This window comes from Chelmon rostratus, chromosome 21, assembly GCF_017976325.1.
Source record: "Chelmon rostratus isolate fCheRos1 chromosome 21, fCheRos1.pri, whole genome shotgun sequence".
NCBI classification, from domain to species: domain Eukaryota; kingdom Metazoa; phylum Chordata; class Actinopteri; order Chaetodontiformes; family Chaetodontidae; genus Chelmon; species Chelmon rostratus.
In genome coordinates, this window is record NC_055678.1 from 16,610,397 (window position 1) to 16,636,962 (window position 26,566).

General features: G+C 44.2%; 1 protein-coding gene across 1 annotated transcript in view; it reads right to left on the reverse strand.

Moving 5' to 3' along the window:
• Positions 1-25,663, reverse strand: part of LOC121624591 (ras-related protein Rab-26) — a 79,388-nt gene extending 53,725 nt beyond the window's left edge. The window contains exons 1-2 of the mRNA XM_041962369.1: positions 25,215-25,663; positions 23,069-23,179 (exon numbers count right to left, since the gene is read on the reverse strand). Of these exons, the coding sequence (XP_041818303.1) occupies positions 23,069-23,179; positions 25,215-25,403 (300 nt within the window). The 5' untranslated portion in view covers positions 25,404-25,663. The remainder of the gene's footprint in view (positions 1-23,068; positions 23,180-25,214) is intronic.
• Positions 25,664-26,566: the final 903 nt, after the last annotated feature.

Sequence of the window (26,566 nt, forward strand, 5' to 3'; positions counted from 1 at the left end):
TTGCCTTCGCGCAGACAGTGTAGGCAGCTGCACTGATTCAAACTGAAGAGTACCTGACTGAACAAGACGGATGAACACTTGCTGAAAGAGCATGTGAAAGTCATCTGGCAGCCTGTTAACCACCTCATTTTCTCATGAAACCAAAAGGGAGACAAATATGCCAAGAAAAGTGAGTGAAAACTGAGGCAGGAAGTCAATCTATAAACTGGAACGTGTGTTTAGGCCACGGTTTTAGGAAAAGGAACACCTGAGACTTTGTTTTTAACCCGTCTGACCATCTGCCGTTTCATGCTTCTTGCTATGTCTGATTCTTAAGGTTTTACTCTGATGAGCAAGATGACAAGGGCAGCATGAGAGTTTGTCTGGTTTAGGGCTTCAACGCTCACCTGCCAAACAGATATTTGGTGCAGAAAATCAGCCAGGTGCTTCCCTGGCAAGGCAGCAGAGATCAGACAAACTTTACAGACACAAACAAAACTGTCAGGATTTGGCTTTCAGCTGCTGTTCATTTTAACCCTGGCTTCAACTTCACTGTCAGGAGGTAAACAGCCTGCTAACTGTCAAAAAGCTTTTACAACACACACACACACACACACACATCAGCCATGCATGTCTCAACAACGCTCTGCCTAAACAGCGCTGACTTAATGAGACTTAATTATAAAAGTTTGCTGGCTCTTCAAGTTTTCAGGAAATGAGGGCTCAGGTAAAGAGAAAGTAAGAGAAAACCCAAAGCGGTTCTACGAGAGATGAATGCAGAAACTACTGTAGGCACTCATTTGACAATGACGGATGTGCTCTACGGGGGTTACTGAAATCAAAAGTTGAGAAATAAAAGGAAGTAAGAGAAAGTAATTTCTTCCCACTGGCCGTGGGTTCAAACAAAGCACTGTAGCATGAACACCCACGTTGCCCCTCTGTCAGAGAAAGTGGTCCAGACGAAGACTGCACAGGAATACTGTTAATGAAGGACCTATAAGGAAAAAAACAAATCAATGAATCTCTGGTCTCGCACACAGTATAATACGCCCTGCTGATTTTGATTGGGAACAATCTGCCATTAATTTATTCTCCTAACCGCTCGCTGTCACACCAAACTTCATAAAAGTGTTATATGACCTTCATGTGCCACCAGTTCTGTGCAGATTCAAACCCAAATGGTCCAACTTTCAGACTGGACTCAGAAGTGATGGTTGCAATCCGAGGTGCACGTAATTGCATTTGATGGCAGGCGACAACAAGTCTTAATAGTCTTAAAGGAGCATGGATGCACTTTTTTGGTCAGTGAAACAAAAGCTACAAACACAACATATTGTCACTTTATAAAGTGCTTGTGTTAGCAAACAGTGATAACTAAAGCATGCATGCAGAAATATTAGCATGGTCGATTTATGTCCAATATTTGCTCTTCTTTTAGCTTTGTTTTGGTCTGCACCGACTTCTTAGGGAAGCATCTGGTCTTTAGCTGACAAATACTCCAATATGATAACTGGCTGGTGCTGCTGCTGCTGCTGGAAATGAGGCTGATGAATTAAAACAGTAAAGTTGTGACCTGTGCCAGGTCTGACAATCATCCACCGAGTCAACATCAGGTAATTTCTCCACGCTATCCACCCCCGCGGTGGTGAGGAGGGGATGCACCAGTGGACAGTGAAGTGAACGGACTCACTGACGTGCAGATACGTGTTAGCTGCACTGGCTAGCCAGCACGCAGCACAACGTTTACTTAGTTATCTGTGCAGATAAGCAGCTGGTGGTGAGACAGAGCCCTGTCTCTGAGTGTACCCTCATGTTTTTCCTGCATGCCTGAATGCATAGCGTTAGACCACCAATCACCAGCATTATTGAATATTGCTACTAGCATCCTGCATGCTCATTGGCCCCCTGACACTGATGAGATGTAGCTGTTGAAATCTGGCACCAAATACCAAGGCATTTTTTATTAATTTGAAAGCACTGAAGCAATTCAGTTGGTGCCATAAAAGTACGGAAGTGCGCTACCAGCCCTAATTTTCAGATACCAAATAGTAATTTGATCCATTGCTAATATAGAAAATATTGACTGCTGCAGCTTTGATGTAGCTGTAATGCATTAAAGAACAATGAATTGATTAATATAAAATGCTGTAATATAATACCATGAGCAAGAAAACACAAAAAGGCTATTTAAAGTCATTTAAAAGTTTTAAAGGAAGATAAGGGGATGGGAAGGGAAACGGATGATGCTGCTTCACTGCTTGATGATGCAAGTTTCAGCTACACAGTCAGCGTACCGTGTTTTGCTCCTAATATCGAATTCATTATAACCGCAGTAAGTCATTCTAATAAGTCTAAGGTTGCTTCTAGTCCACGTCAAAAATCCTCAACACATCCTGCTGCTCTTGTGTGTACTGGACCATGCCTCCTCACCTTATCTCAGTCTGATCACACTTTCTCTCACACACACACGCACATCTGAAGTGAGCTCCTGAAACAGCAGGAGCAGCCGGCCTCATAGCTTAGCAGTCTAGAGAAAATGGACATTTGTTCTTGATAAAAGCCAACACAGCCAATATGAGAGCACAATCAGACCAAAGATGCAGACGCATGTATATTTGTTTACTGGTTTATCATTAACTGCAAGATTGTGTATAGCAGTGCAGCAACTCAGGGTTAAAGCAGTTTCTCGTTCTGTTGACACCTACTACTACCATCCCAGCTGTCCATTATTTTAGTCCAGACTGAAATATCTCAACAAATATTGGATGGATTCCCATAAAGTTCTATGCAGACACTGCTGGTTCCCTGAGGATGACTTCTTAAAATGCTGGTGATCTGTAAACATTTTATCTAGCACCATCACAAGACCAAAATCTTCACTTGCACATTTAGCTGAAATTTAATGTTAATATTAAATGTTTACCATGTTGGCAGCTAACATGTGAAAAGTGAAAAGAAATGAACAACACACCTAACCCAGGTAAATGTGCATTGAGCCAAGCTAGACCACAATAAGTGGTGCTAAATTTGTCAGCTGGCTCCGCAGGACCTCCTCTGCTCTCCTTGCCACTCATGTTGCAGTGGTGTGCTACAGAACGGCTCACACACCCCGCTTCTGGCAATAAGACCAGCTAATCCTGGATTTGTCACCCTCTATGACTCTATTTCTCGCACTTCTGTATGTGTCTTTTTATTTCTTTTCATAAAAGCCCCCACTTTTCCGGCTCACCCTCTTTTCTCCCTCCCTCTCCCACCTTCTTCGTCTTGGTCCCTCAGCTCCGTCTGTCGATCAAGTCCTGAAATCTTTAACCTTGTGAGCCTTTTGGCACATCGGACTCCTGAGACAAGACCCTCCCCTTACTCTTTCTTTATCCTTCTCTTCTCAAATTACAATCCATGTCTTACCCATCCTCACACTCACTATATTCCCTCTGAAAGCTGGTACAGCTGTACTTAATATGAGGTATGTCTCTGGCTCTCAAAAGTCTGACTTAAGGTTTGGATATCCACGGACCCATGGGGGGCTCTTTGTCTCGCTGTCACAAATCTCAGCAAAGATTTCGAATTGGCCGCAGCCAACCACAGTCAGTCTGACTTGTCCACTTTAAAGCTTGCTCTGTCCTGCTTTTCTTCTCTTTCCATCTCTGGGGAAAGCATTAACATTCCCCTACAGCCTCTGCTTTTATACCGGTGGACACCACTCACTGCTGCTGTGAGAGAATCTGAATGGGGACTTATATCATGATACTTCCTCCATGCTAATTTTACTGACGCACAGAGGGATTTTATGGGCCTCCATTACGACGACTTTAGGAATCACAGAGTAGGCAATCGTTCACGTCTGGGTTCTTGCTTAAAAGAGTCCTTGTACGTGCAGAAGGTCTTAAACACGTAAGCCCTGGAGTCAAGTTTCATCCATGATTACAGATATAAAATCATAGTAGGAGCATGTAAATGTACGTAGCTGCAGGAGTAGTGCAGACAGCAGGCACGGAGCAACATTAGCGTTCATTTGGTGTTGTGCTTCTGTCCACCTTACGAGCGTAAGACCAATGTTTCCTTTAAGTTCATCCTTGCTCTGTTTTGGTTTTCACCAACTCCAGAGGGAAATATTTGGTTCTTAAGCTGCTAAATGCTCACCAGCTAGTTTCTTCTAGTTGCTCTGCCATTTGGGCAACTGAAAGCAAGGTTTATGAGAGCATTGAGACTGCATCAAAACAGTCAAGTGAAAAATGAGAACAGCAAGCTGAAAGAGGCTAAAGCACCCAGAAGAGCTGAGAGGAACAGCATACTGTTTGATCCAGCGCGCAAAGCAATTCACAGAAAGGCTAAAAAAGCAACTACTTTTCTTCAGCAATTAAGAAAACAACTAAAATAGTAGACTGACACATTCTTTAGAGCAGTCCCTACACACATCACACATGGAGTGGCTATGATTAGGGCAATGCATCATGGCCCCTGTCAACACAATATAAACAGATGAAGAGTATCGCACTTTCCAAGCGAAATGGACAGACAATTATTTTTTTTGCTGAAGTGAAAGCCAGTCAGTGTGTCTGAATCAGTTTGTGGGAACGAGCTTGCAGTGATGAAAAAGGCTAATCTCAAGGGTTGGTACAGCTTCAAACATGCTAAACTGCATGAGCTACAAGGACAAATGTGCTTGGAAAAAGTTGACACTCTTTGGTGGAGTTTGGAGGCCCAGCATGCAGCTTTCACAGACCACGTTCTGACAGAGACAGAGTTCTGCAAGCAGGTTTTATGTTGAGTGAGCAAATAGCTAATAAGCTGGAACCTCAGAAGGAGAGCCTTGTTGCCGCTGGTGGATAATCCACAGAGATGAAAGAAATCTGATGTGGAACTGAGCTTTAGCAACTGTCTGTGTGCTTTGGCCTTCATGGTGGGCATAACCAAGTACCTTTCAGAGCTGAACCTCGAGCTCCAGCAGCTTGAATGTGAAATTAAAGCCGTGGCAAGTGCAGCTGGAAAGAGCAAACGCTTGTTCCGACTCTGCAAGAACAAAAGCTGCCATGACGTCCGAATAAGCTGGTGAGAGGGAAAACTCCTTCAGGCGTTTGTTGAGAGGTTTCGTGACATGAAAAGTAAACAAAAGCATCTGACATCAGAAGCCTCGCAAAAGAGATGCGGTTCTAGCCATTGGAGAGGTTAGCGGGATGTATGTATGTATGTATGTTCAATAATTCAGCGTGGCCAGGGGTGCGCCAAGGGGGGCCAAGGCCACTTCGAAGGAAGTTCTAAAAATTGAAAAGGCCCTGCTCTATGTGTTCATCGCTATGAGCGATAGGTTCACATTAAGCAGTTAATTTTTCCATTGTTAAAGCAAAAAAAAAGTGCAGCTTTAAAGTTACTTCCACAGTCAAACAGCTGCATGAGGCAGTTGTTCAATAGCGTACGAGCTCATCTGGGCATTTGAAAAGCCTCAACATAACCCCTTGTTTTAAGTGTGCAGCATGTAATGCTCCTTTAAACCATTCAATCCTTGGCCAGACATGATAGCATTATCCAAACAATAGGCTGGAAATCCTATTAGAGCATGTCACAATTTTCCAATAAGTCTTGCTGGGCTTTAAAACTTCAGCTTAAGCCCAAGTGTTATCTCTCCGTATTCGAAGCACACAGCGTGCTCAGCTAACTTTTTCTAGGAGCACTGGTTGATATCTCAGCATTTTGTTGAGGCTTTGATATTGTTAAGTAAAGAAAGTAGTGGCTGACAGCTTGATGAATAGTCACCTTATCTCTGCGGTTGGACGGCGATGAGGGAGTTTTTCTAAAGGCTGCTGTTTTCTAGATGCAATCCTGTGTAGGAGGGAAAGTGTGGCCTGATAATCACAAGCCGGAGAGTAAATTAGCTTCACATCTTGGTGGTTGTTGCCTTACTTCATCCTCTCTGCCTCTATTTTCTCAGAAACTGGAGTTGATTGTTGCGCTTACCAAACAGTGCTGACATTTGTCATCGCACTTTCAGAAGATGAAATATGGACAGGATGGCGAGAGAAACAGATGGAGCTGAAATGGCAGCAAATGTGTGCGCATGTATGGGAGTATAGGAAATATATAGGAAAATGACTTTCGGGAAGTGAAGATATGAAAGGACAGAAGATGCAAATGGTGTCTTGAGCATCAGAAAATCTTTATTCTGTCCGTGCAGTCACGCATTTCATTGTTTTGTGTGCAAATAAAGCTTGTGTTTGTGTGTGTGTGCTAGTGTGTGTAAGGCGCAGCCCCCACCCCTCAGCTCCGTTCATCCCTCAATCTCAAGGGTCTGCAGTGAGAGGCTGTGTTACGCTGTGATAAAGGAGTAGCATTACACAGTCAACACATGCATGAATATGCGCACTTTGTGTTATCCAGCTACTTCTGTTTGTGCCTGGCTCCCTAAACACAGGGCGGTAAGCTTCTCAGAGTGCACAAGGTCCACCTGGAGCTCATCTGAAATGAACATTTAAGTGCTGTTTTTAAAAAGAACACTTGAATGTTTTCTTGAAAAGGCATCAGGGATTTTAAAGTCTTTATAAAGGAGTTCAACAAGGATCCTTCTGAGGTCCTCTTACAATGGTTTGAACTCAGACAAGGCCTTGGAGCTTTTATTTCAGAGTGTCTGTCACGTCCTTGGTCGCCAGGATGCCGTCACTGTCTGTGAATACTGATGTAGTTTCATTCAAATTGTTCATAAGGATCTGGATAGAAGGACTGTGCTATTCAATGGAAACGTTCTCCACTTGTCAAAAAACAGCAGATCAACATTTAATGTGGTTGAAATCCATGATACAATAGTGATGAGTATTTTTCTGATAAGCAAATGATTAGTCATGATGTCCAGTGCAATGAACTGTTAACTCCTTTAGTTAGTTTAGAATTAAACTGTGTGCAAAATATTTTCATATCACCACAATATGTTATTCCACTGAAAGGCAATAAATAATAATAAGGGCTGGAATTAATTATTTTATTGATCAATATTTAATTTAATAATCAACTAATTGTTTATTACAAAAGGTCAGAACTGTGACATATGCCGTTCACAGTTTCCCAGAGCCCAAAGCAGCATCAGAAGGGTGCAGAAGAAATGCACACATGCTCATTTCTCATCGTGATTAGGTCTTTTGCTATTTAACTATGATGATACCGGGACCGTGACGGTCTTGGGACAGTTCACAGCTCATCTTTGCTGAGGCGCAGTTCCACTTGCATAATAGAGTTCAAGCCTTCTAAATGATTCCCTACATGGGTAACATAAATTGAAGGGTACGGACGGTGTTGCTATAGCCACAGAGCACAGGAACAGCACTGAGAGCTCTGTGTTGTATTAGCCTTGAAATAGCTACAACACAGAGCAAACTATTTTGGGCAGTGTGTTGATAGTGCCTGTCGGATCTTTCAGCTAGACTCCTCCCTGTTCAAAACAAATACCTTTACTGCTTTTTCCTGTGGCCTTAAGCTCCTCTCATCCACAGCAGCTGTGGAGATGTGCTTATTATAACAGGGGAAAGAAACCCAGCTTTACATCGACTATGAAATGTCTCATTATGTGAGAGCAGAGGAAGCAATAATGTTGAACTGTTTCATTTTCTTGTCATCCTGACAACATGGTGTTCTTGTCTTTGTAATGGATTTAAAGCGCTCTTCATACAGCCTGCGAGAGGCTATTTCCTGCTTTCATTTTAGGACCATAACCTGGGATGTTCTGTCTTGACACAGAGGTCTTATGGGTAATAGTAAATGAATTGTTTGGTGAGCAACAGTTTAAAATTTAATCAGAATTTTTAAAGAAATTAAATAAAGCCATGTAAGGCCAGTAAGTTCTCCACAGAATTCTTTGACAACACTGAGCGTAATGATGGCATCAATGATAAATGCTATGGCAACTTTCATCAACGCAGAAAAGCTTGAAAACGTGACAATTGATGGACATATGATCAGCGTTTCAATGCACCGACATGAAAACATGACCCTGCAACAAACCAGGCCAGCACGCTGACATTTCTCCAACCACAACACGTCGAGGTAACGTGTGGAGGTAAAGTTCAATTCCAGTTCAGTAAATAGTCTGTAATCTGTAATCTGTAGGAACGTGTTCTGGATGAATGCGGGCTGTTCATCTTTCCGTGGATGCTCCTTCAGAGAATATTATTCTTATTCTACATTTTAGCTACTGGCAGTAAGTAGTGTGTAACCATGTCAATTCGTCATATCAAGGAACGCCTGAAAGTAGAAATACATGAGACGAAGATTCCACTTACATAAAGGAGGCTAAAATGGCTTTCATTTATGTCGGCTACTGACCAAAATGGGACTAAAATTAACACACGTTTCCTTCAAAAGGTGCTAAATAATTAACACTGCATGTATGCACATGAAGAATTAGTGCAGACTACGAACTGAGCTTTTGTGTGTGAAATTAAAAATTCAATCTGTGCCGCCTTCACATGATTAAACACGACCCTGCAGCCGTCTTCAGCAGAGCTTGTGCACAGCCATGATTTGTGACTGTCGCTGTTGTGAGATTAGGGTTGATTCATTAGTGTTATAACAACAACAGTAAAGATTAAATACGAGGGGGTCTGAAATATGATTTGAAAAGGGCAGGAGAGAGTAAAACACACACTTCACTTCCTCTCAGTACTTTATGGTGGTAACCCACCACTCAAGCACACTACACACTGGATCTAATTAATCCCTGGGTAATCTGAACAGTCTAAAATCGTGAGATGCTGAAAGGAGTTCACTGACAGGTAAAACTGCATACATACCTGATTTTCTTCATTTTAAAATCCAAAACATCTGCTTCTGCCAATCTATGAATATGCATGATTGTCCTGCGCAGGAGCTCGCTTAATTTTAACTTGCTGAAAGCACGTCTGGAGTAAGTCCAGGTAATGGATCCTCAAAACTTTAGTCTCTGTCGGTTTAAGGAGATCAAAAGATTCCTCCTTTGAAGAGTTCTCCCTCGACGTGTCTGGTGGTTCCTCTGAGTCAGTAACCACGAGGAGCTTTACCCCCGCACGAACAGGCCACCAGGCAAATGGCGAAGCACATGAGACGCACTGCGACTCTTGTGATGGTGGACTGTGATGTACTCCGCAGACTAGTCTTCATCTTCATGACCAGGAAGGGTTTTCTCACGGCTTTAAATACAGTTAAACTTAACTGTACTGCGTGTACTGACAACACTTTTGCATATGTGTCACCACGATTGAGGCTGAATCCATTGAGTCTCACTTTAGGGGCGAGGGTGGGGAATGGGATGTTCTTCTCTGCCTGATTTGTGGCTGATAAAATGGTTACAATTTTTTTTTAAATCTTGCAGAGAGCAGCAGAAACAGTGCAGAGTAACTAAAAAGGTTGTCGAACAAGTGCTGAAAAATGCTGATCTGACTTGTGCCCTAAACGCAACACTGGCTGTATCACCTTGATTTAGATTTAGCAAGCGTATAAATCTTTTTAAGAAACAAGTGGTTAAAGATGGTCACAAGGGACAATACTGATTGATTGATTTATACTCTATAAAGTGTCCATCGGTTAGTTTTGTGAATCTGCACGCTGACCACCTTTCCTGATCCATTCTTCTGTGGTACATATCAGTACAGTGGTTCCTCTATCTTTTAGACCACAGCACCCTGTCAACAGTAATATTTTGTTATGGCACCCCAACGCCCCATACACTGCAGACGAGCAGTAGAGTTCTGGATACCATAAGTTGATTAAGGTCTTTGGAGGATGCAACATGTAGCAGACTACTGCAGTAGTTTAGTTTGGATGTGATGAAGGGATTCAGAGTCTGAGCGGTGGAGAAGGGGAGGGATGTGCAGAAAGAAGGTGTACTTTAAGGTTTTGGTGATCAGATCTGCGTGGTTTACTTTATTTCTATTTATTTAATGGAGCAAAACGTATAAGCCTTGGTTATCTAACCCACCGTTTTTAAAAATGCAGCGTATTTCAACTGGCATTTCAGTCATTTGCTCTTTCACGCGGTTGCTGCACAGTTCACTCATTTGACACTTGTTGCTGCTGCCGTTCATACAGCAACAAGCCCCACCTCCACCCAAGCATCCACCTGCAAGCTCTAATTCCAAGTTCCCATTGGGAAGGAGGTGTTTTTGGTGGCACTACATGCCTCTTTTTTCTCTCTTTTTCTTGAAATCCTGTTTCTCATTTAAAAAAGAACTGAACTCCGTCCCAATGGAAAGAGATTAGATTAGATTTCTTTGCTTTGAATGGGAGGAAACCTTGATACGAACTGCCGCTCATGCTCCTGAAAGCCTCGGTAGCCACTTCCCCAAATATTCCGGGACAGCTTGAGGAGCAAAGTCTGTGGATGTAACTTGTTGAGACCAACTAAAAGTGCTGTAGTGTGAAGCTGTGCACTGCTGCCAGGCATCGACAAATTCAGACGAGATCAACCCAGACGGCGGGAACACAAGTGAATACGGCTTTGTTGTGATTTCTCAAAAACTGTGACAAATTACAGACGGAGACAAATTCTTTCCGTCCTCCCCAGCTGAGTTGTTAACAACCTTTTTCTGTCCATCCATCTTTCACTAATTCGCTCACACAAAACTAATTCCCGAAAGCAGAAGCGTCATCTGTCATTTTTCGGCAGAGCAAGCGCCAGATAATGCTCCTTTCAGTCTTTAAATTGGAAAGCAGTTCTTTTGATTTATTTTCCAACGCCAAATGTCTAATTATAAACCTCGTCTTCGCCAGTGACGACAGTAAGCTGGGGGGCAGTAGACTTCTCAGAGTCAGATGTATTTATAAAAACACATTTGAACAGCTGGATCAAAGACGGCGCAAATATAAACTCACGGGCGCGTTTAAAGACTGCTAGTCGCCGCTCTGGATGCCCGAGCTGGCCGAGAGACGGCGGGAGAGCGAATGAGCGGTGTGATCCTCTGCTTCAACAGTTCAACGGTCGTCTTGAGCCGGAGCTCCTCAGTAAAGACTGTGAGTGTGTGTAATTGAATTGGGCGGCTACCAGATGTGTCTTTTTTTTTTCTCACAAAGACACATACGTTTAGTCATTTAAGTGGAAACTTCTGTGCCAGAGCGGGAAAGTGATGTTTTAGTCAAGCAGAAAACGGTGTGAAAGTCCGTCTGGTGGATCGGTTTGTGTTTAACAGATGTGGCGTACGATCACAGCGGCCTTTTTATAAATCAACCGCGGTCATGATCTTTCGCTCAGCTTTGTCACAGAGCTTCAGTTGCCTCATCTTATCCATACTTCCTCTGGCTGCTTTAAAGCTGCACTGACCAATATTATCATATTGACAATGGCTGAAGTGAATGTGTGTAATGTGGAAGAGGTCGGTCATAGCGGCGCCGGTTTCAGCAGCAGCTGGAAATTGTTTCACCAGTCCAGGCTGAAGCAGCAGACAGAGTTCGTGAACAGGTGGTGAACAAAGTGGAGCATTTAGCAGCTGTAAGGCAAATATTTCCACCAGGAGTCGGTGACAGAGCCAAATGTGCCCAGAATCATGACTGTAAATGAATGCTAATGTTGCTGCATGTCTTTGTCTTTGTCTCAAAGTCTTTGTTTGCCATATCAACTTTAGTAGGTGAAAATCTGTCATTTTTGTGTTTGCAGTGTGTTCTGCAGCCCACAAGTGGCCACAAAATCTATTAATGTTGCAGAAAAAGAAACCCTGTAATGCACACGTTTTCAAAATGTCTAGGTTAAATTAAATAAACAAATGTATTATGAATTATTATCAATGAAATATGAACATTATGTTGGTGTAAGGTAATCATATGGAACAGGATTATTAGAATTAGCCTTAAATTTTTGATTTTAAATTCTGGTTGTTAAAACCCTCATTTTCTTAGAAACAAGACTGTGTCTTGGCAGCAGCATGGCCCTGTTATCACCAACTACCCCATCACAATCTGTTGTCCATGTGAAATCCTTTGTGGTGCACAGATAAACTCTCCCACCCCTGACTTGTTCCAGTGGAGCTGTTCTGCGGGCTTCAGCACGGGACTGTGATTGAACTGGAACACTTACAATTCACCGCGCACTCAACTGTGAGAGTGTGACGCAAAGCGATGCTGAGCCCCGGCCTGCCCTGAATGAATACCGGCTGAAAACCTGCGTGTAAATTTGTCACCACATGCAGATTTTGCAACTAAACCTTCCCCGTCTCGGGCTGAGGACCTCGGTCAACCCTGAAGCTCGAAAAAGCCTGAAAGCCATCTGCCAGCCAAACGAGCAGAATCTGGTAGGAGCCGTTTCCACACATTCATTGCTTTGCATTGTTGTCACGGTTACTGGTCCATAACAACAGTCTCCTGGGAACCGAACAGGCACTTGAGGAATCATGTGACGCAGAGGGAGAAAAAGGTAAAAACCAAACAGACCAGCACACCTGCCTATGTAGGCTCCTTTGTCACCAGGTCTTCAGGTCTACTGGGCCACTTTGCGACGAACAAATCTGGGTCGTGTTACATAACAAGAAGAATCTACGAAGCTCAGAAAGAGGCAAAGTTAATGTAAATGAAAACCTACAGCAGAGAGGATGAGGGATGAAGGGAGGAGCGGGAATGATCGGTTATGTAAGAGGAGAGCGAATGTGGCTTTGACTTTGTGCTGTTCCTGGTGTTGTTGTCCCGTGGCGGCTTATTAGCATGAGTACGTTTCATCATTTTGCTTATTCATGAATACTGAAGTGCATCTGCATGTGGCTTATTTTCAGCCGACACCGTGGGAGAGGAGCAGACGATGTGCAGGCCAATGGGAAGCTGCTCACAGGGATTATAATGATGCTGATGATCCATCCTGTGCTTTTATTTGTTTTGCCTGTTTGGTGTTTTGTTTTTTTTTCAGGTTTTCATCATTTGTGCAAAAGAGTACTATTCAACTGACAGAAAGTAATAATGATGACAGATAAAAACCTAGAGGACAATTTTCCAATTACATTCTGAATTGAACCTACAACCAATATCCTGTAAACAGCTTTATGATTAAGATAACCTGTCCATCAAGGTTAATGGTAATACAGTAAGTATATATGTTAAGGATGACCAATTAATATAATAATATGTTGAAACCGCTGTTTTCTGTCAATTCTTTTCATGCCAATCCAACAGAGTGCCAAGTATTATTCTACATAGCCAATCTAGGTGAGGTATCATGTCAGTTCTAGAGTGGTAGCTACGAGGTAGCTTGATAAAGTGTTAACGACAGCTGGTGAACAGAGTTGTGAGAAGCTCCCAGTTAAACTTTCAAACACATCATATTGTTTCTGGCTCATAGTGACCTAAAACACTGCAGAAGTTGGGGCTGTGAAGCGGCTCATGTCACGTCTGAAGCTAACGCTCCTTCATCCAAGGCATCCAAGCAAGACAATGAACCCCACATTTCTCCCAATGGTTAGGCCAGTATCATAAAAGCTCTATTTCAATGCAGTTAATTTCTTCAATGAGTGCTTTGCACACAAAACTGATAGAGAAAGATCCATCAAACAGAGCAGTGAAACTATTATAAGGAAATACAGTAAGAAATTGATATGAATAATGTTGAGGTGGAGATCATCAGCAGCATCATCATCATCATGACACAGCCCTGTGCTGTCTAACCCACAGCCATCTCACAATACTGATGATAGTCATAGGTTTCCTTATGTTAAGAGTGCTGTGCGAGTAGATCCTTTTTAAATCAGGTCAGGGATACGCTTGCATAAAACATGGATGTACAGTGAACCCTGGAGATGTCAATGAGTCATCTCACATGAACAAATAAACAGCTAAACAATATGGAGCTGATGAGAGAGGAGCGCTTCCCCCGTGTCCGTATGGCTGCATGTGTTTGAATGAGAGAGTGAATCTGTGTCTGTAACGTGTGTGTGTGTGTGTGTGTGTGTGTGTGCCGGTGCATGCATAATGTGGACTACCTTTCACCCTTTTTATATTGTGGGCAGAAAATTGCCTTTGGTGTACCTGTGCATCGTCACTATGACAACCAGTGTTGTCCAGTGCGGTCAGCTGTAAATTACAAAGCGGAGGGTCAAGCCTAACGAAATTTAGAACGCAATCATTTGAAAGCTGCCGTCTGTAGCTGGGGAGTTAAGATTCACAGCCACAAAGAAAAGGCACGCCGGGATCAATGAGTGACGTCTGGGAGCCTGAAGAGCCACTGAGGGACTGCAATCATCATCAGTCCTCTGTTGCCTGATTATAGTCTGTCGATCAGGATACCAGGGCCGCCAATTCAGCCAGCATATACATGTGCCTGTACGGCTGTACATAGTCCTGCATGAAAGGACAGACATAGAAGCATATGCATGCAGGTGCAGCTAAAGGCGTTAGCACTCGATTCACCTGCATGTTCATTCGTCTGAGATAAAAGGAGAAAGTCTGAAGCGGGCCTCACACTAGAGGATGATTGGGCGGACTGTGAGTCTGATTCCCAACGATCGTGGGGTGTTCTGGATACAAGGCCGGTGTGAACAGAGCAGAGTTCACACGCATCTTAGTGTCACCGTCTGGATCTCAGCCTCCCTGATTTCAAACTTCCTGTAGTGTGAAAGGAAAGCAAGCGGTTGTTTGCATACGCCTTTACATCACTCTTTTGCTGTGGCGCGAAGTGCAGATGGAGGACAGGAAGTGATTTTCTGCATAGGAAGCACTGTAACACACGCTCACAGTGCCCGTGCTTTGCATCATTTACGGGCGCTCAAATCGATCAAACCGAGAAAACGTGAGGAGCTTTGATCGAAAACCGAAAGTTGTTGTTCAAAAGGGTGAAAAATGCAAGAAACTGACGGAAAAACGGCAGAAAAAATGTCTTGTTAACTGTCTGCTGTCGGGAGGAGCCGAGTCGGATAACGGTATAAAAGGTGTAATATTAGCTATTGTTTCTAATCTCTTCATCTCCTCTTCATAACGTAACGGTCACATCCAACAAATGCTCTAATTCTCTTTATAGCTTTCTCTCATAATTTCATCTAAACTAGCACAGTAAGAACTTTCCTCCGACTCGTCCATTGTGGTTTTCACTTCCTGCCTCAATCTGAATTTAACATCACGTGACAAACAACAATAGCCAATGAGAGTGAGCTGACCGGGATGCTGTTGTGGCTCACTTCCAGCTCGCACTGCAAAATGTATACACAGTGTTCATTCCGTCTGCTCAGACTTCATCCACAGCTCGGTTCAAAACAAAGCAAACACAAGCGCGACAAGCCGGCGGCGACAGTCCGCCTCCATTCGTTTCTGAGGTCACGTTCGTTGCTGTGAGATCCCGAGTGCCTGAAAACGCCACTCACGCCGAGTGTGTGGTCCCGCGTCTCGACTGATTGGCCCGACGTGTGGCTTTCTTCCAATTAAGATATTAAAAATCAGTTCAATCTGTTGTCATGTTTGTGCTCTCCCACAACATCGGCTAAGATGTGAAAATGCTCCACCAGGCATAAGCAGAGCTCACATACTAAAGATGTCATTTCTAAAAATCTAATTAACTGATTTCATTACTGGGACCATGGCCAGAGCAAGTAGCGTCTACCTCACATCAGTAGTGTTGCCAGCTCTAGAAAAAAAAAGAACAATCCTCATGAAAACTGTTGCTTCCCAGTCTTGTAAAGCAGGCGTAAATCTCAAAAACTTGATGCAACGTTTCGTCTTGCAGCCATCGCTGAGACGCTCCCGGTGCCAGCAGCCAACTCGTCAAAGGAGTGATGGGGAACAGTTTGGATGCTGACAACAACAACAAGCCACTAAACTCGCTGCCTCTCTTGATAAACGACGACAGTATACCTAAAATTAATCATGGCCTGTTCCCTGCCTTAATGTGCTCAGGAAACAATTTCAGTGAGACAGTTCAGAAGAAATGTGGCAGCTTCTGTTCATTTCCAGAGCAGCCTGTCACAAAGTGTTCTTCCTCTTTGTCTTCATCATAGAGGATGAACATGCTGAAAGTGAGTTGTTTATTATCCTGTCACTCCTTCACCGCTGTGAGCTCAGAGAACGTCGGCTTTGTTTGCTCTGGAAGAGCAGCAGCTTCTTCCAGGTTCGTACAACAAAGCAATAAAGAAGGATTGTTCTCCAGAATCCAACACTGCGGGTGATGGGCGGGTTCATCCAGTCGTCGCTGCTGATTTCCTGCTGCTAAGCTCTCTTAAATGTTCTTTAAAATGTTGAGAACGATTTCTCCATCGTCCTCTCACTTCTTCCACTGTGTTCCATCGCCGGAAAAACTAATGAGCCAACTTCCAAAGCTTTGGAGATTTGCTCAGGAGGGACAGAACCCTCTTTCTGTTTCGTTCATTTCGTTCAGTAGTTGAGGAGAAATGTGGCTGAACACCAGTGTCTGTTTGTGCAGTCGTGCACGAGAGATTCACATTACTTCTCTGGTGCAAAGTTTAGAGTTGGCTCTTTGAGTGTATTTACATGCACCCTTGGATCCTGGTTATGATTGGGTTTTTGCAGTGTCCTGATTATGTTCTGTGCACGTCAACAGCTTACCCCAGTCTCAGAAACCTGGATATAGTACATGGAGCGCTCTAATAAAGACAATTCCTCAGGCATCTAAAGCAGGTTTCTGAACCCATGTCATAGCAGATGAGATGATGAGATGATGAGACGATGAGAGATGAAGACACGGCTGCAGGCAGACGATCAGAAACCTTGATACTCTTCTGATCATGTATACTGGGATATGAATAACCAGGTTTTCCAAGTTCTGTGCATATGCAGTATCCTAAATATGATTATTAAAAAAAAAACAGGACACGCCTTAAAAACCAAGATACTAATGCACAAATGAATGCAGTGAATTTAGTGAAGAGGATAAACATATTGGAAGTGATTTCTCCAGTGTCCTTTCCCTCCTTTTCCCACTGGCCATCACCACATGTTGTACATACTGCTTCCCTGCTGCAAAGCTTACAGCTTCCTCTTTGTCTTCAGTGAAGAGGATGTTGACGATCTTGTAAGTGATTCTCCAGCATCCTTCCCTCCGCCGTCACCACAGACTCTGAGAGCTTTAGGTCCATTTGCTCTGGAGGAGCACCTTCCTCTTCCAGTTTACTGCCGTGAAGCAAAACAGCGTATTTCTCTCCGAATGCAACCCTGTGGCTCACAGGGCCGAATGCACAACAGAGGCAGAGGACTCGTCTCACATTTCTCAGGGAACAATTTTGGTTCGTAATTTAGCAGCAGCCGTATTTGCAGTTGGATGAGCCTGACGGAAACCCAGAGCTCATGTTGCTTTCTGGTTGCTAAGTGGCTCCATTTTTCTTTTAGCCATCAGTGAAGAGGATACATATAACCTTTAACTATGTGGGATTTTTGTGCATGTATGAATGTATAAATGCATGGCTTGTGTACATTTTAAATCAACATGTTGCACCTTTCACTTGAAATAAAGAAAAATCACACACGTAAACCATGTCACATGATACTGAGGGTGGTCAGTATTAGCCTCCTGTCATTCTCAGCAGACTGTTGCTCCTTCCAGGCCACACACACACACACACACACACGCAGCAACACACAGGCACACGCACACACACACAAAACCACATGCGTCAGTGCGAGCTGTGCCGCCGTTTGTTTAATGATTAACTGGTCCGATGCTGTGCCTCATCATTTCAAGCTGAGTGAATAGGTGGTGAGAGGGAGAGAAAAGCCAGACTATGGAAATGGGAGGCCACACACACACACACACACATCATGGACAATCAGGACATGCAGAAAGACACCCTGCTATTCTACAAACAAGAGAAATCTCATCAGCAGTCCTGACAAACTTCTCCCAGAAGCAGCTTGATTTCTGACTCATTTCATCCCGTCAGGAGACAAGCAGGACGAAGTTGAGGTTGCGCTTTAGGTCACGCTGCTGCACGTTGACATTGCGAAAGATGCAGGTTTTTAGCACTCACCGCTGCACTGACAGGTAGAACACATCGACTTTTAGCTAAAGAGCAGCACATTACAGCACGTCCTTTCCAGCGCTCCTGTCCAAGCGTCTCCTCAGTGCTGCTACTCAAATGAATCGAGGTGCCAGATGGACCCGGAGCCTGCAGCACATGACCCCGAATTCACAGTGCGAGTAGCATCACATCAGGGTGGAAGTGTGTTTGTTTCCTACAGAGCTGAACGACTTTTCCTGACATGTGTGATAACAAGCTTGTTTTGTTCCCCCGCTGATATGATTTTATAAAGCTTTAGCCTTTCACGCTGCCCACTAACAGTCGGAAAAAAGAACGTGAAAACTATCGGCCAAGTAGCTGAACAACATCAGAGCAAGCTGAGCTGTCCATCCACACCTTTGACTGAACAAAGGTTACCCTTGAAGCAACAAATCTGCCACAAACTGGCCTTTGCTTGATGTCGACTTTGTAACATATTATCTAAATTAACCTTTTAACTCAGATCAAAAGACTTCCATTTCAATTAAACACAGAGTTCAATTCAAGATCTGCTGCAGTCTGTCGGCTGCAAGCTGCAAATCTGCTGCCAGAAATGAATTTCATCTCTTTAAATATCACTGAACAGTGTGATCTAAAGATATTCTCTGTGCTTTTGGGATGTTGGGCCCTGATAATATGCCGTGATACCAAAAACATCCATGCGGCCCTGGTAGATAACTGTCACCAGCAGTTATTTCTAACGCTTTGAAGCGACACAGGAAGCAGCTTCTGCTATTGGAAAAAGAGTGCCCTACTAATGTACGCAAACAATTTACAGTGGAGTTTCTGAAAAATGGCAGAAAAGACCCACCCAATATGTGCTGCGGGTGTATTGCTTGGTTAAGGTTAAGGGTATTCGTTTGTTTGTTTTCCCGCCTGTGATCTGCGAGTCGTCAAGGTAAAACAAATCCGATGCGGGCAGGGGGGGGTAAAGAATCTCACACGGAATTGGAATAATGGGTCGTCTGAACACTGAGCGCTCTCATTGAAGCACAGCCGCAATCCCTGTCATCTGCGTGACAACATGGAAAAACATGAGCCAACATTTAACACAAACTGATGTATCCAGAGTCAAGTCAAGACATCTTGTTAATGGCCTGTACACAAAAACCAATGCAGGCAAAGGTCTAGTCCACAGATGAGGAGTCACATTAGCTGTCTGGTCATTTTTACTTGCATGCAGCTTGTCAATATTTCCATCACGCGGCCTTTCTCAAGGTATGAAACGGACCGTGAGACAGACCGAGTGTAGAGGAGCATGGAGACGAGGCTTGGGTTATTTAAAAATAGAATCATATCATGTAACATCCGCTACAAGCCTTCAGCAGTGGAGAACGAGATCCAGTTCTCTCATTTTCGGAATAATACCATTCTCCAGAATTATTATCCCAAAACAAAGTGCATGCTGAAATGTAAACCGTGCTGCTTGTTTCCATGTCCTCGTCACGTATTGAGTAAGCTGGCGAGGCAGAGCGATTTCAAAAGCCTGCATGAACGTGGTTTTTCAGTCTCAGCAGCGCACATATTCAGGTTGCTAATAATAAAACTCCTTAAATAAATCTGGACGACAAAAATATAACAAAGCAGGAAATTAAAGAGAAGCAAGACTGAGCAAGCACAGTGTGATTCAATATGTGTGTGTGCGCTCTTCTGCGTCTGTCTTTTTGACAACCTATTTGATTTTTAGACTTTGAAATTAGGGACAGTTTAACTAGTCCTCAGTTTTTTCAAAAAGGAAGTAAAAAAGGGCCGTTTAAAGGTTTTAGGATTCAAGGAGCTCTGCATTTTGGGGAGAATGTGCTCATATTCCTTTTTATTGCCAGAAGTTATGTGATGAAGATGAAGATGAATACCATTTTTATACATCTGGGCTAAATATAAAGTTATAACCTGGATGGAGACAATTAGCTTAGCTTAGCATACACACTGAAACTGTGCCGAACAGCACCGCTATCCTGGATTCAGACACAGGGAATGTGATGCGGTTTCGTTCTGTCCTCCATGTGGCTTCAAACCCCACTGAGACCTTTATGCTTATTATGCTAAGCTAACAGCCTCAATCTTCTCACTAACTCTCAGTTAGAGGGTGAATAACCCAGAGGTGTGTTGCCCAAAATGTCAAAACTAAACCAACCATAACCATGACAACAACCCTTTCTCTAACCTTAACCTATTTCTACCCATAAAGGGTGAGAAACTAGGAAATGCATTATATCAATAAGGGTCCTCACAAGTGTGGAAGTCCAAATGTGTGTATGTGAGGGCTGATGTGAGTGTGCAAGTCTGCAAAAATGAATAATAATTACCTGGACATAAAAAAAAAAAAAGACAAAGAAAACGTTTGATTACAGTGATCCATTTCTAATGCTGTCCTGTAACTGTGCTCACACGGCCGACCTTTACGGCCAGCACCGACAGCAACTGGAGTAACATTTCACAGAGCGTCACTCGCCTTTGTGAGGCAAACAATAAAGCCTTTTGATCCAGATGCTGTTAAAGTTTTTTTGGACGTGCGCGCTCTTTATCCTGTTTGTTTACTGAAGAGATAACGACCAATTGTCCCTGCTGAAGTCTGCAAAGACTTTCTCCCATGGATGCAGATATGAGGGCTTTTTTTTTTTTCTATTTTTACCTCCATCGCCTGTGGTACTTCCTTTGAAAAGACTGCTCTGTTTTCTTTAGTCCAAAACGCAACACTGTCCTGTCATTGCCGCAGGAAAGCAGCATTTGTATCAAAGTGGCTGCCTTGGTTGGCACATCCTGTCGAGTGTACTTTTACCTCCACTGTTACCTGATGTGTCGCTGAAGAGGCTGAATTCTCAGGTGGCGAGTCAGGTAATATAACAGCCTCCCAAGACTTCTGATTCTGGGGTAAAAGGCAAATCACACTGCAAGTGTTATATGCAGTACAGTCCTGTTAACCCATTGGGGCGCTACCTATTTGCGCTAGGGGTGTCAACGCACATCGCCAGAACCCCTGCTGGGCTGCGACAGTGTGTTTTCAGTCTCTTGCACTCTTTCTTGCTCTTGGCTTCAACATACTGGAGTACAACCTCGTTCCGGTGTTCCACTGTAAGTCGATGAGGACGACAGCATCGTTGAAACGGGGATGTGCATGCCTCCTAGGGGAAGGTTTTTCCAAACAGCTGTGTCAGATCCTGCAGTAAAAGGGCATCTTGCTTAGGGGAGCAAGAAGACAGTAAAGGAGTGAAAGGGTCACTGCTTCCAGTCCACTGCGGTGACAGTTAAAGCGTGGCTGTTTTTCACTGCCACTGTAACACTCACCTCTAATTTCCCCCAGGGCACCATAGCCAGAAAATGGGTTAGCCATTAGCAGTAAAAAAAAAGGATTAGCCCGTCAATAAATATCCTCACTTTAAATTACCTTTTTAATTTAGCTTAATTCAGCTCAAACGTGTTGTGTCCCGTAGGGGAAATCTGGGCCTGCTGGCAGGGTTTAAACACCTTGCAAGTCACCTCATCTCACAGCCCTGAAGACCATGAACGAGAGGCGGCACATCAGCGTTTAAAGCTCGGCTGCTACGGCTGCGTGACATTCTGTAAGGGAAGCTGCTTGCATCTTTCCAGTGTATAAAAGCAGCCATTGTGCCCAGTCGCCCTCTCGGCCTGAATGCATCACGTTACAGCCAGTGTCGCACAAATAAACTGCTGTCATTTGCTCTGACATAAGCTGCAAATATTAGCATGTCTTGCTAACTAGCTCACCACCTACAGCAGTAACCTGTGATCGCATTACTTCCAAGGCACAGGAGCATTTCATTGACTACACAATGTGGGGTTACAGCCGTTCATGATGGCGCGTTCACAGTGCTGTTTCCCCACTGTGTGGGAGCTGGTGGCGGACGCTAGCAGAGTGACGCTGGAAATACACTGCTGCAGGCTGCACATAAGCAAACGTACGCATGTGGCGTCATCTGACACATTCCTGTGCGTGGTCCTCTTACACTTGCGTGGATTGGAGGTGACAAGCAGCGATGTAAAGAAAGCTTTGAAGACGTTGTCAGGAAGTGGGTTTTCAGGGAAGCTAAGGTTGAACCCAGATGCAGACACTAGGGGGAGCTGATTCAAATAATGAAATTTATTTAGGAAACGAAAAGGCAAACTAGAGTCCAAAGTCTAAAGGAAACCTAATCCAAGAACTGAGGGAACTAAGGGAAACACTTACATGGGAAGAGGGGCATAAGACAAGGAAGAAAGACAACACTTAACAAACACTGACAAAGAACGTGGCGCGGCTTGTGGACAGAGACAACACCAGGAAAACACAAGAAACGTGGCTCAAAGACAATACTAGAAATTCACTGACATGGACTGTAGCATGGCTAGGGAACAGAGACAACACAAGAACATGGTGGACAAACACTGACATGAATCTTGGCACAGACAGCATTAAAAGACTGGATAAACACTTGGAACGAGGTATGGACATGAACAAAGACGACAAATGGAAAAACACTCACTAACAGCATGGGCAAAGGCAAGGGATCTCAGACAACGCCCTGACAAAGACTGGGGGGAAGACACGGACTTAAATACACAAGGGAGGACAACTAATGACACGCAGGTGAAACAGATCAGACTATCACAAAGGCGGGAAAACACAGGAAGCAAAGCAAACGAAGAAACATAACATGAACCTTCAACATAAAACAGGCGTGACAAACACGGATCATGACAGACATCAGGAAACGGAAATCAAGTTCACCCTCATGGCAGTGTCAACAAACCACTGAAACAGAGGCAGCAGGAAGTCGGATCTTGCTTGACGAGAGATTTGGGAGGTGTGACTGTCAGCAGCTCCGCAAGCATGTGCGACCCATGCTACCTTTAACAGCCCCCCTCTGCAGAATGTCTTCACAGACGCTCACGTGTGTTTCTGCAGAAGCACAGCCCCCCTGCTGGCTTCAGCCTCAGTCTTTCAGCGCCGGGAATAATAAAAGAGTGTATTTTCAGCAAACTTAGTTTAATTCGCTGGCTCCAGCTAGTAAAAGAAAGAATCGCCGGCTAGAAAAGAGACACCTGCTTTCTGAAGCTGCAACTTTATCCAACAAGCCATGAAGTTGGCTGGAGCAGCGACGATGAAAATGTCCAAATGCCTTGATGCTGTACACTCTTCCTCTGGCTGCGTGTGTGTGTGCTCTTACCCTGAAGTCGATGCCCACGGTGGAGATGAAGCTCCCGGCCAGAAAGGCTCCGTCTTTGAAGCGGACCAGCAGACAGGTCTTCCCAACACCCGAATCCCCGACCAGCATCACCTGAGACGAGCGCACACACGGAGAGCAGGAGAACAGGCTCAGTGACACAAGTCAAGCCTTATGTGTGTGTGTGTGTGTTTGTGAAGACGCTGGAGGTGGAGGAGGGAAACGGCTCAGCTGAAAACTTATATACAAATACACGATTTTAGGCAGCACGCACAGAGACATGCGCACTCCCCCTAAACTCCCATCTAGAGAGGAAACGGAGCGTTACACTCACTCCAGCGGGAGAGAGCAGATTGTACAGACCGATGGGACAGAGAGAGACGGGACCCAGCGGGGTAGTCGTCCCCCCCTCTTCCTGTCACTCTTGTGCCATTTGATATGTTTGTGCTGCACGTGCTCATTCTTTTAGCGGCAGTGTCCTCTGAACCGTCTCCGGCGGGCCTGTCATAGCAACAGTTGTTATCCAGGACGCGATATTATCACCAGCAGCCAACCCACACGATGAAAATGCTAATTTGCATATGCTCAATGCAGATTATTATTACCATCATCTCCATTTCACACTTCCTTAACTATATTGTGTGTTCTGTGCAGCCAGTAGGGCGGCTAACGATCCGGTTCAATATCAATGCATCTATTGATTGGTTTTTTTTGATTGATCAGTCAGTTAGTCTACAGAAGCCAGAGGCGACATCTTGAAATGTCTCGTCTTGTTGACAGCCCAAAGCCGAAAGACATTCGATATTAAATGTTACATAACACAGAGCAAACACATTTTAAAAGCTGCAATTTTGTTTAACTAAGAGGCTGAAAGGATCCATCGATTATCAGTGTGGACTGGATGCGTTTTACTGTGAACAGCTGACATTCCTGCAGAGACATGGTGTTACTTTTGATGGTGACAAACAAGCTCAGAGGGACTTTAAAATAGGTTAAGATGCATTTCTGCCTTGGGATAGATGCGCAAAGGCGACTTGATGCATTTCCTGCGTGGGGACACAGCATTTTAACAAGTGAAGGAAGACTTTTTAACGTGGAGGTTTGGTAACGGAAACTGGCCGATGCATTTCGGGGCATGTGGTTGCAGCCAGATGTTTTGTCATTACGTCCACTGCTAAACAAAAAGCCCCCTCTTGTGCTGCTGGTAATTGATCTCATACATAATAGAAACCCCTCCCCACCACCTCTTTCCTATTATTGCACTGGGCTGCACCGCTGAATGCTCCTGCTAGCCAATACACTGTAGCTCCTAAACTTTAGCATTTGCAGACAGCAGAGCAGACACAGTGGATTTACCTTATTGTATTTTCTACATGTGAGAGGAGTCTGGGGATGAAACATGATGAAATTACACAGCCGGGGATAAAGCTACCTATAAAAGGACAAAACAATCTATTCTGCATTTTGGGACTGTGCTGTCTGTGGGAAATAATGATGAAATGAACTTTCGCAGGAAGCCTGCTCAGAGACGCACATAGCCACATATTCTGCAGCTCTGGGCAGCAGACAGGCACCTCTATGGATGCCAAGATAAGGGCCAACATGAATGCTGTGCATATCAACAAAAAAATAAAATACTCACAATGAGTCAAAGTATGTCTAAGTAAAAGTTATGAGATGAATTACAAAATTAAAATGATTCAGTCAAATATTAACTATATATATTTTTCTGAACTAATTCTAAATTCCTGACTCAATATTGTCAGAGACTGAAGTCAAAATGCAGAACAGCTTTATTTTTTACAACCATACGACATTTATATGGGCTATGTTTTCTTTATTGGTGGGGATGAGTCTCCATACTCACCTGGCTCACATTTCCCCCAAAACGTTTACATGGTGTCTACAAAGCAGAGCGACAAAACATCAAGCTCAGCACACCTTGATTTAATTTTAAAGGACAACAGCTGCTGCTGGATTCGGCTCGACTCGCATCTCCTCTGGTTTCATACACAGAACATGCAGAATGTGAACTTCGCAGACCACCCGGGACTCTTCTCCGTTTTTAAAAGGTGTGATAATTGGCACCTCGCACCTGTGCTCTTTTCCTAATTGGCTGCTTGATTGGACACAGAAACTCTGGGCTCACCTTGAAGGCGATGTCATAGAACTCTCCGCTGTTGCTGAGGGACGGTCTGCTGGGGTAAACCAGCCCGGAGGACGGCGCGGCTGCGGCGGCCAGACCTCTCCCCGTCCTCCCGCCGTCTCTGCCGCTGCTCGGCGACGCCTTGGGGCTCTTGGAGCTCCCTTTGCCTTTCACTGCCTTCTTCCTGGACATGGCTCTGGACAACGCGCTCAGCTCCGCGCAATGAAGAAAAAGACTGAGGAGAGGGTGAGAGTGACGAGATGGCTTTTGTTTCTGTCTTCCAGCACTTTGTCCCTTCCGGAGTTCTGGTCGAGGCGCGTTTGGGCAGAGAAGTTCACCTGTGCGTCAAAATCATGTCTGTGCGTAAAGCGTAAAATGGTACCGGTCTGACGGACAAAAAGTGGCTGGTAAGGGAGACAGCTGGTGTCCCGGTGGTGCAGCCGGATCGCTTGAAATCTGAGGTCTGCTTCTCTGTGTAAACAGCTCTCTCTCCTCCCTCGCCCGTATTGTGATGTTGGGAGCGCGTGAAGGCATGGTTGTTTCCGTGCGTTTCCAGGGAAAATCCACCCTAAAACGGAAACTGTGATGATCTACTTTGCCAATAACGTTGGACATCAGTCAATACCGACGAGTCTGTCGCGGCAGGAAATTTCGGAAAACAAGAGGAAACATTCCTCAAACTAATGATGTGACACTGATGTGCCAAATTTTCTGATGATGACCATCATTATAAAGATTTGGCATATTTTTTTTTTTAATGCTGAGCTTTTTCAGATTGGAATCAGTGCAATTTGCCACTTGGTGTTTATCTTATCTATATACATCTATACCATACAAACTGAGTTGTACAGTGTGGTAGACATGAAGTGTCGATTGTATTTTAGGGTGTATTTTTCTTTTAAAGGTGCAGCTTTGTGCTGGCACTGGTTCAGACTTTGGATTTGTGTGACAGCTTGTACAAGGAAGCTGTACGTTTGTCTCCACAGACACTTTCACAGCAGAGCAGCAGACGTTCAGCAGGCTGAGGCTGCAAAACGTGGGACATGAGGCGCTGGAGAGTGTGTTTAGTGTATGTGCTCACAGTGTGGCCAGCAGGTGCATGTTTCACGTGAAGCACTTTGGATTCAGAGTTGCTCTAAAAGCAGGAAAAAAAGTCTACAAAGTGATTAGAGGTGATTTGATGGATGGTCACTGACAGAGTCGTGTAATCATTGTAGGTCTACAGTGGAATGAAAGCAGGAGTTAGGCATGGCTGCACTCCTGCAGTGGACTGTGGGAATTTAAGTGAATGAATGTCAGTAACTTTCCTTTGACACAAAGCAAAAGCAGACTACTATCAGAGGCAAGGGCAAATT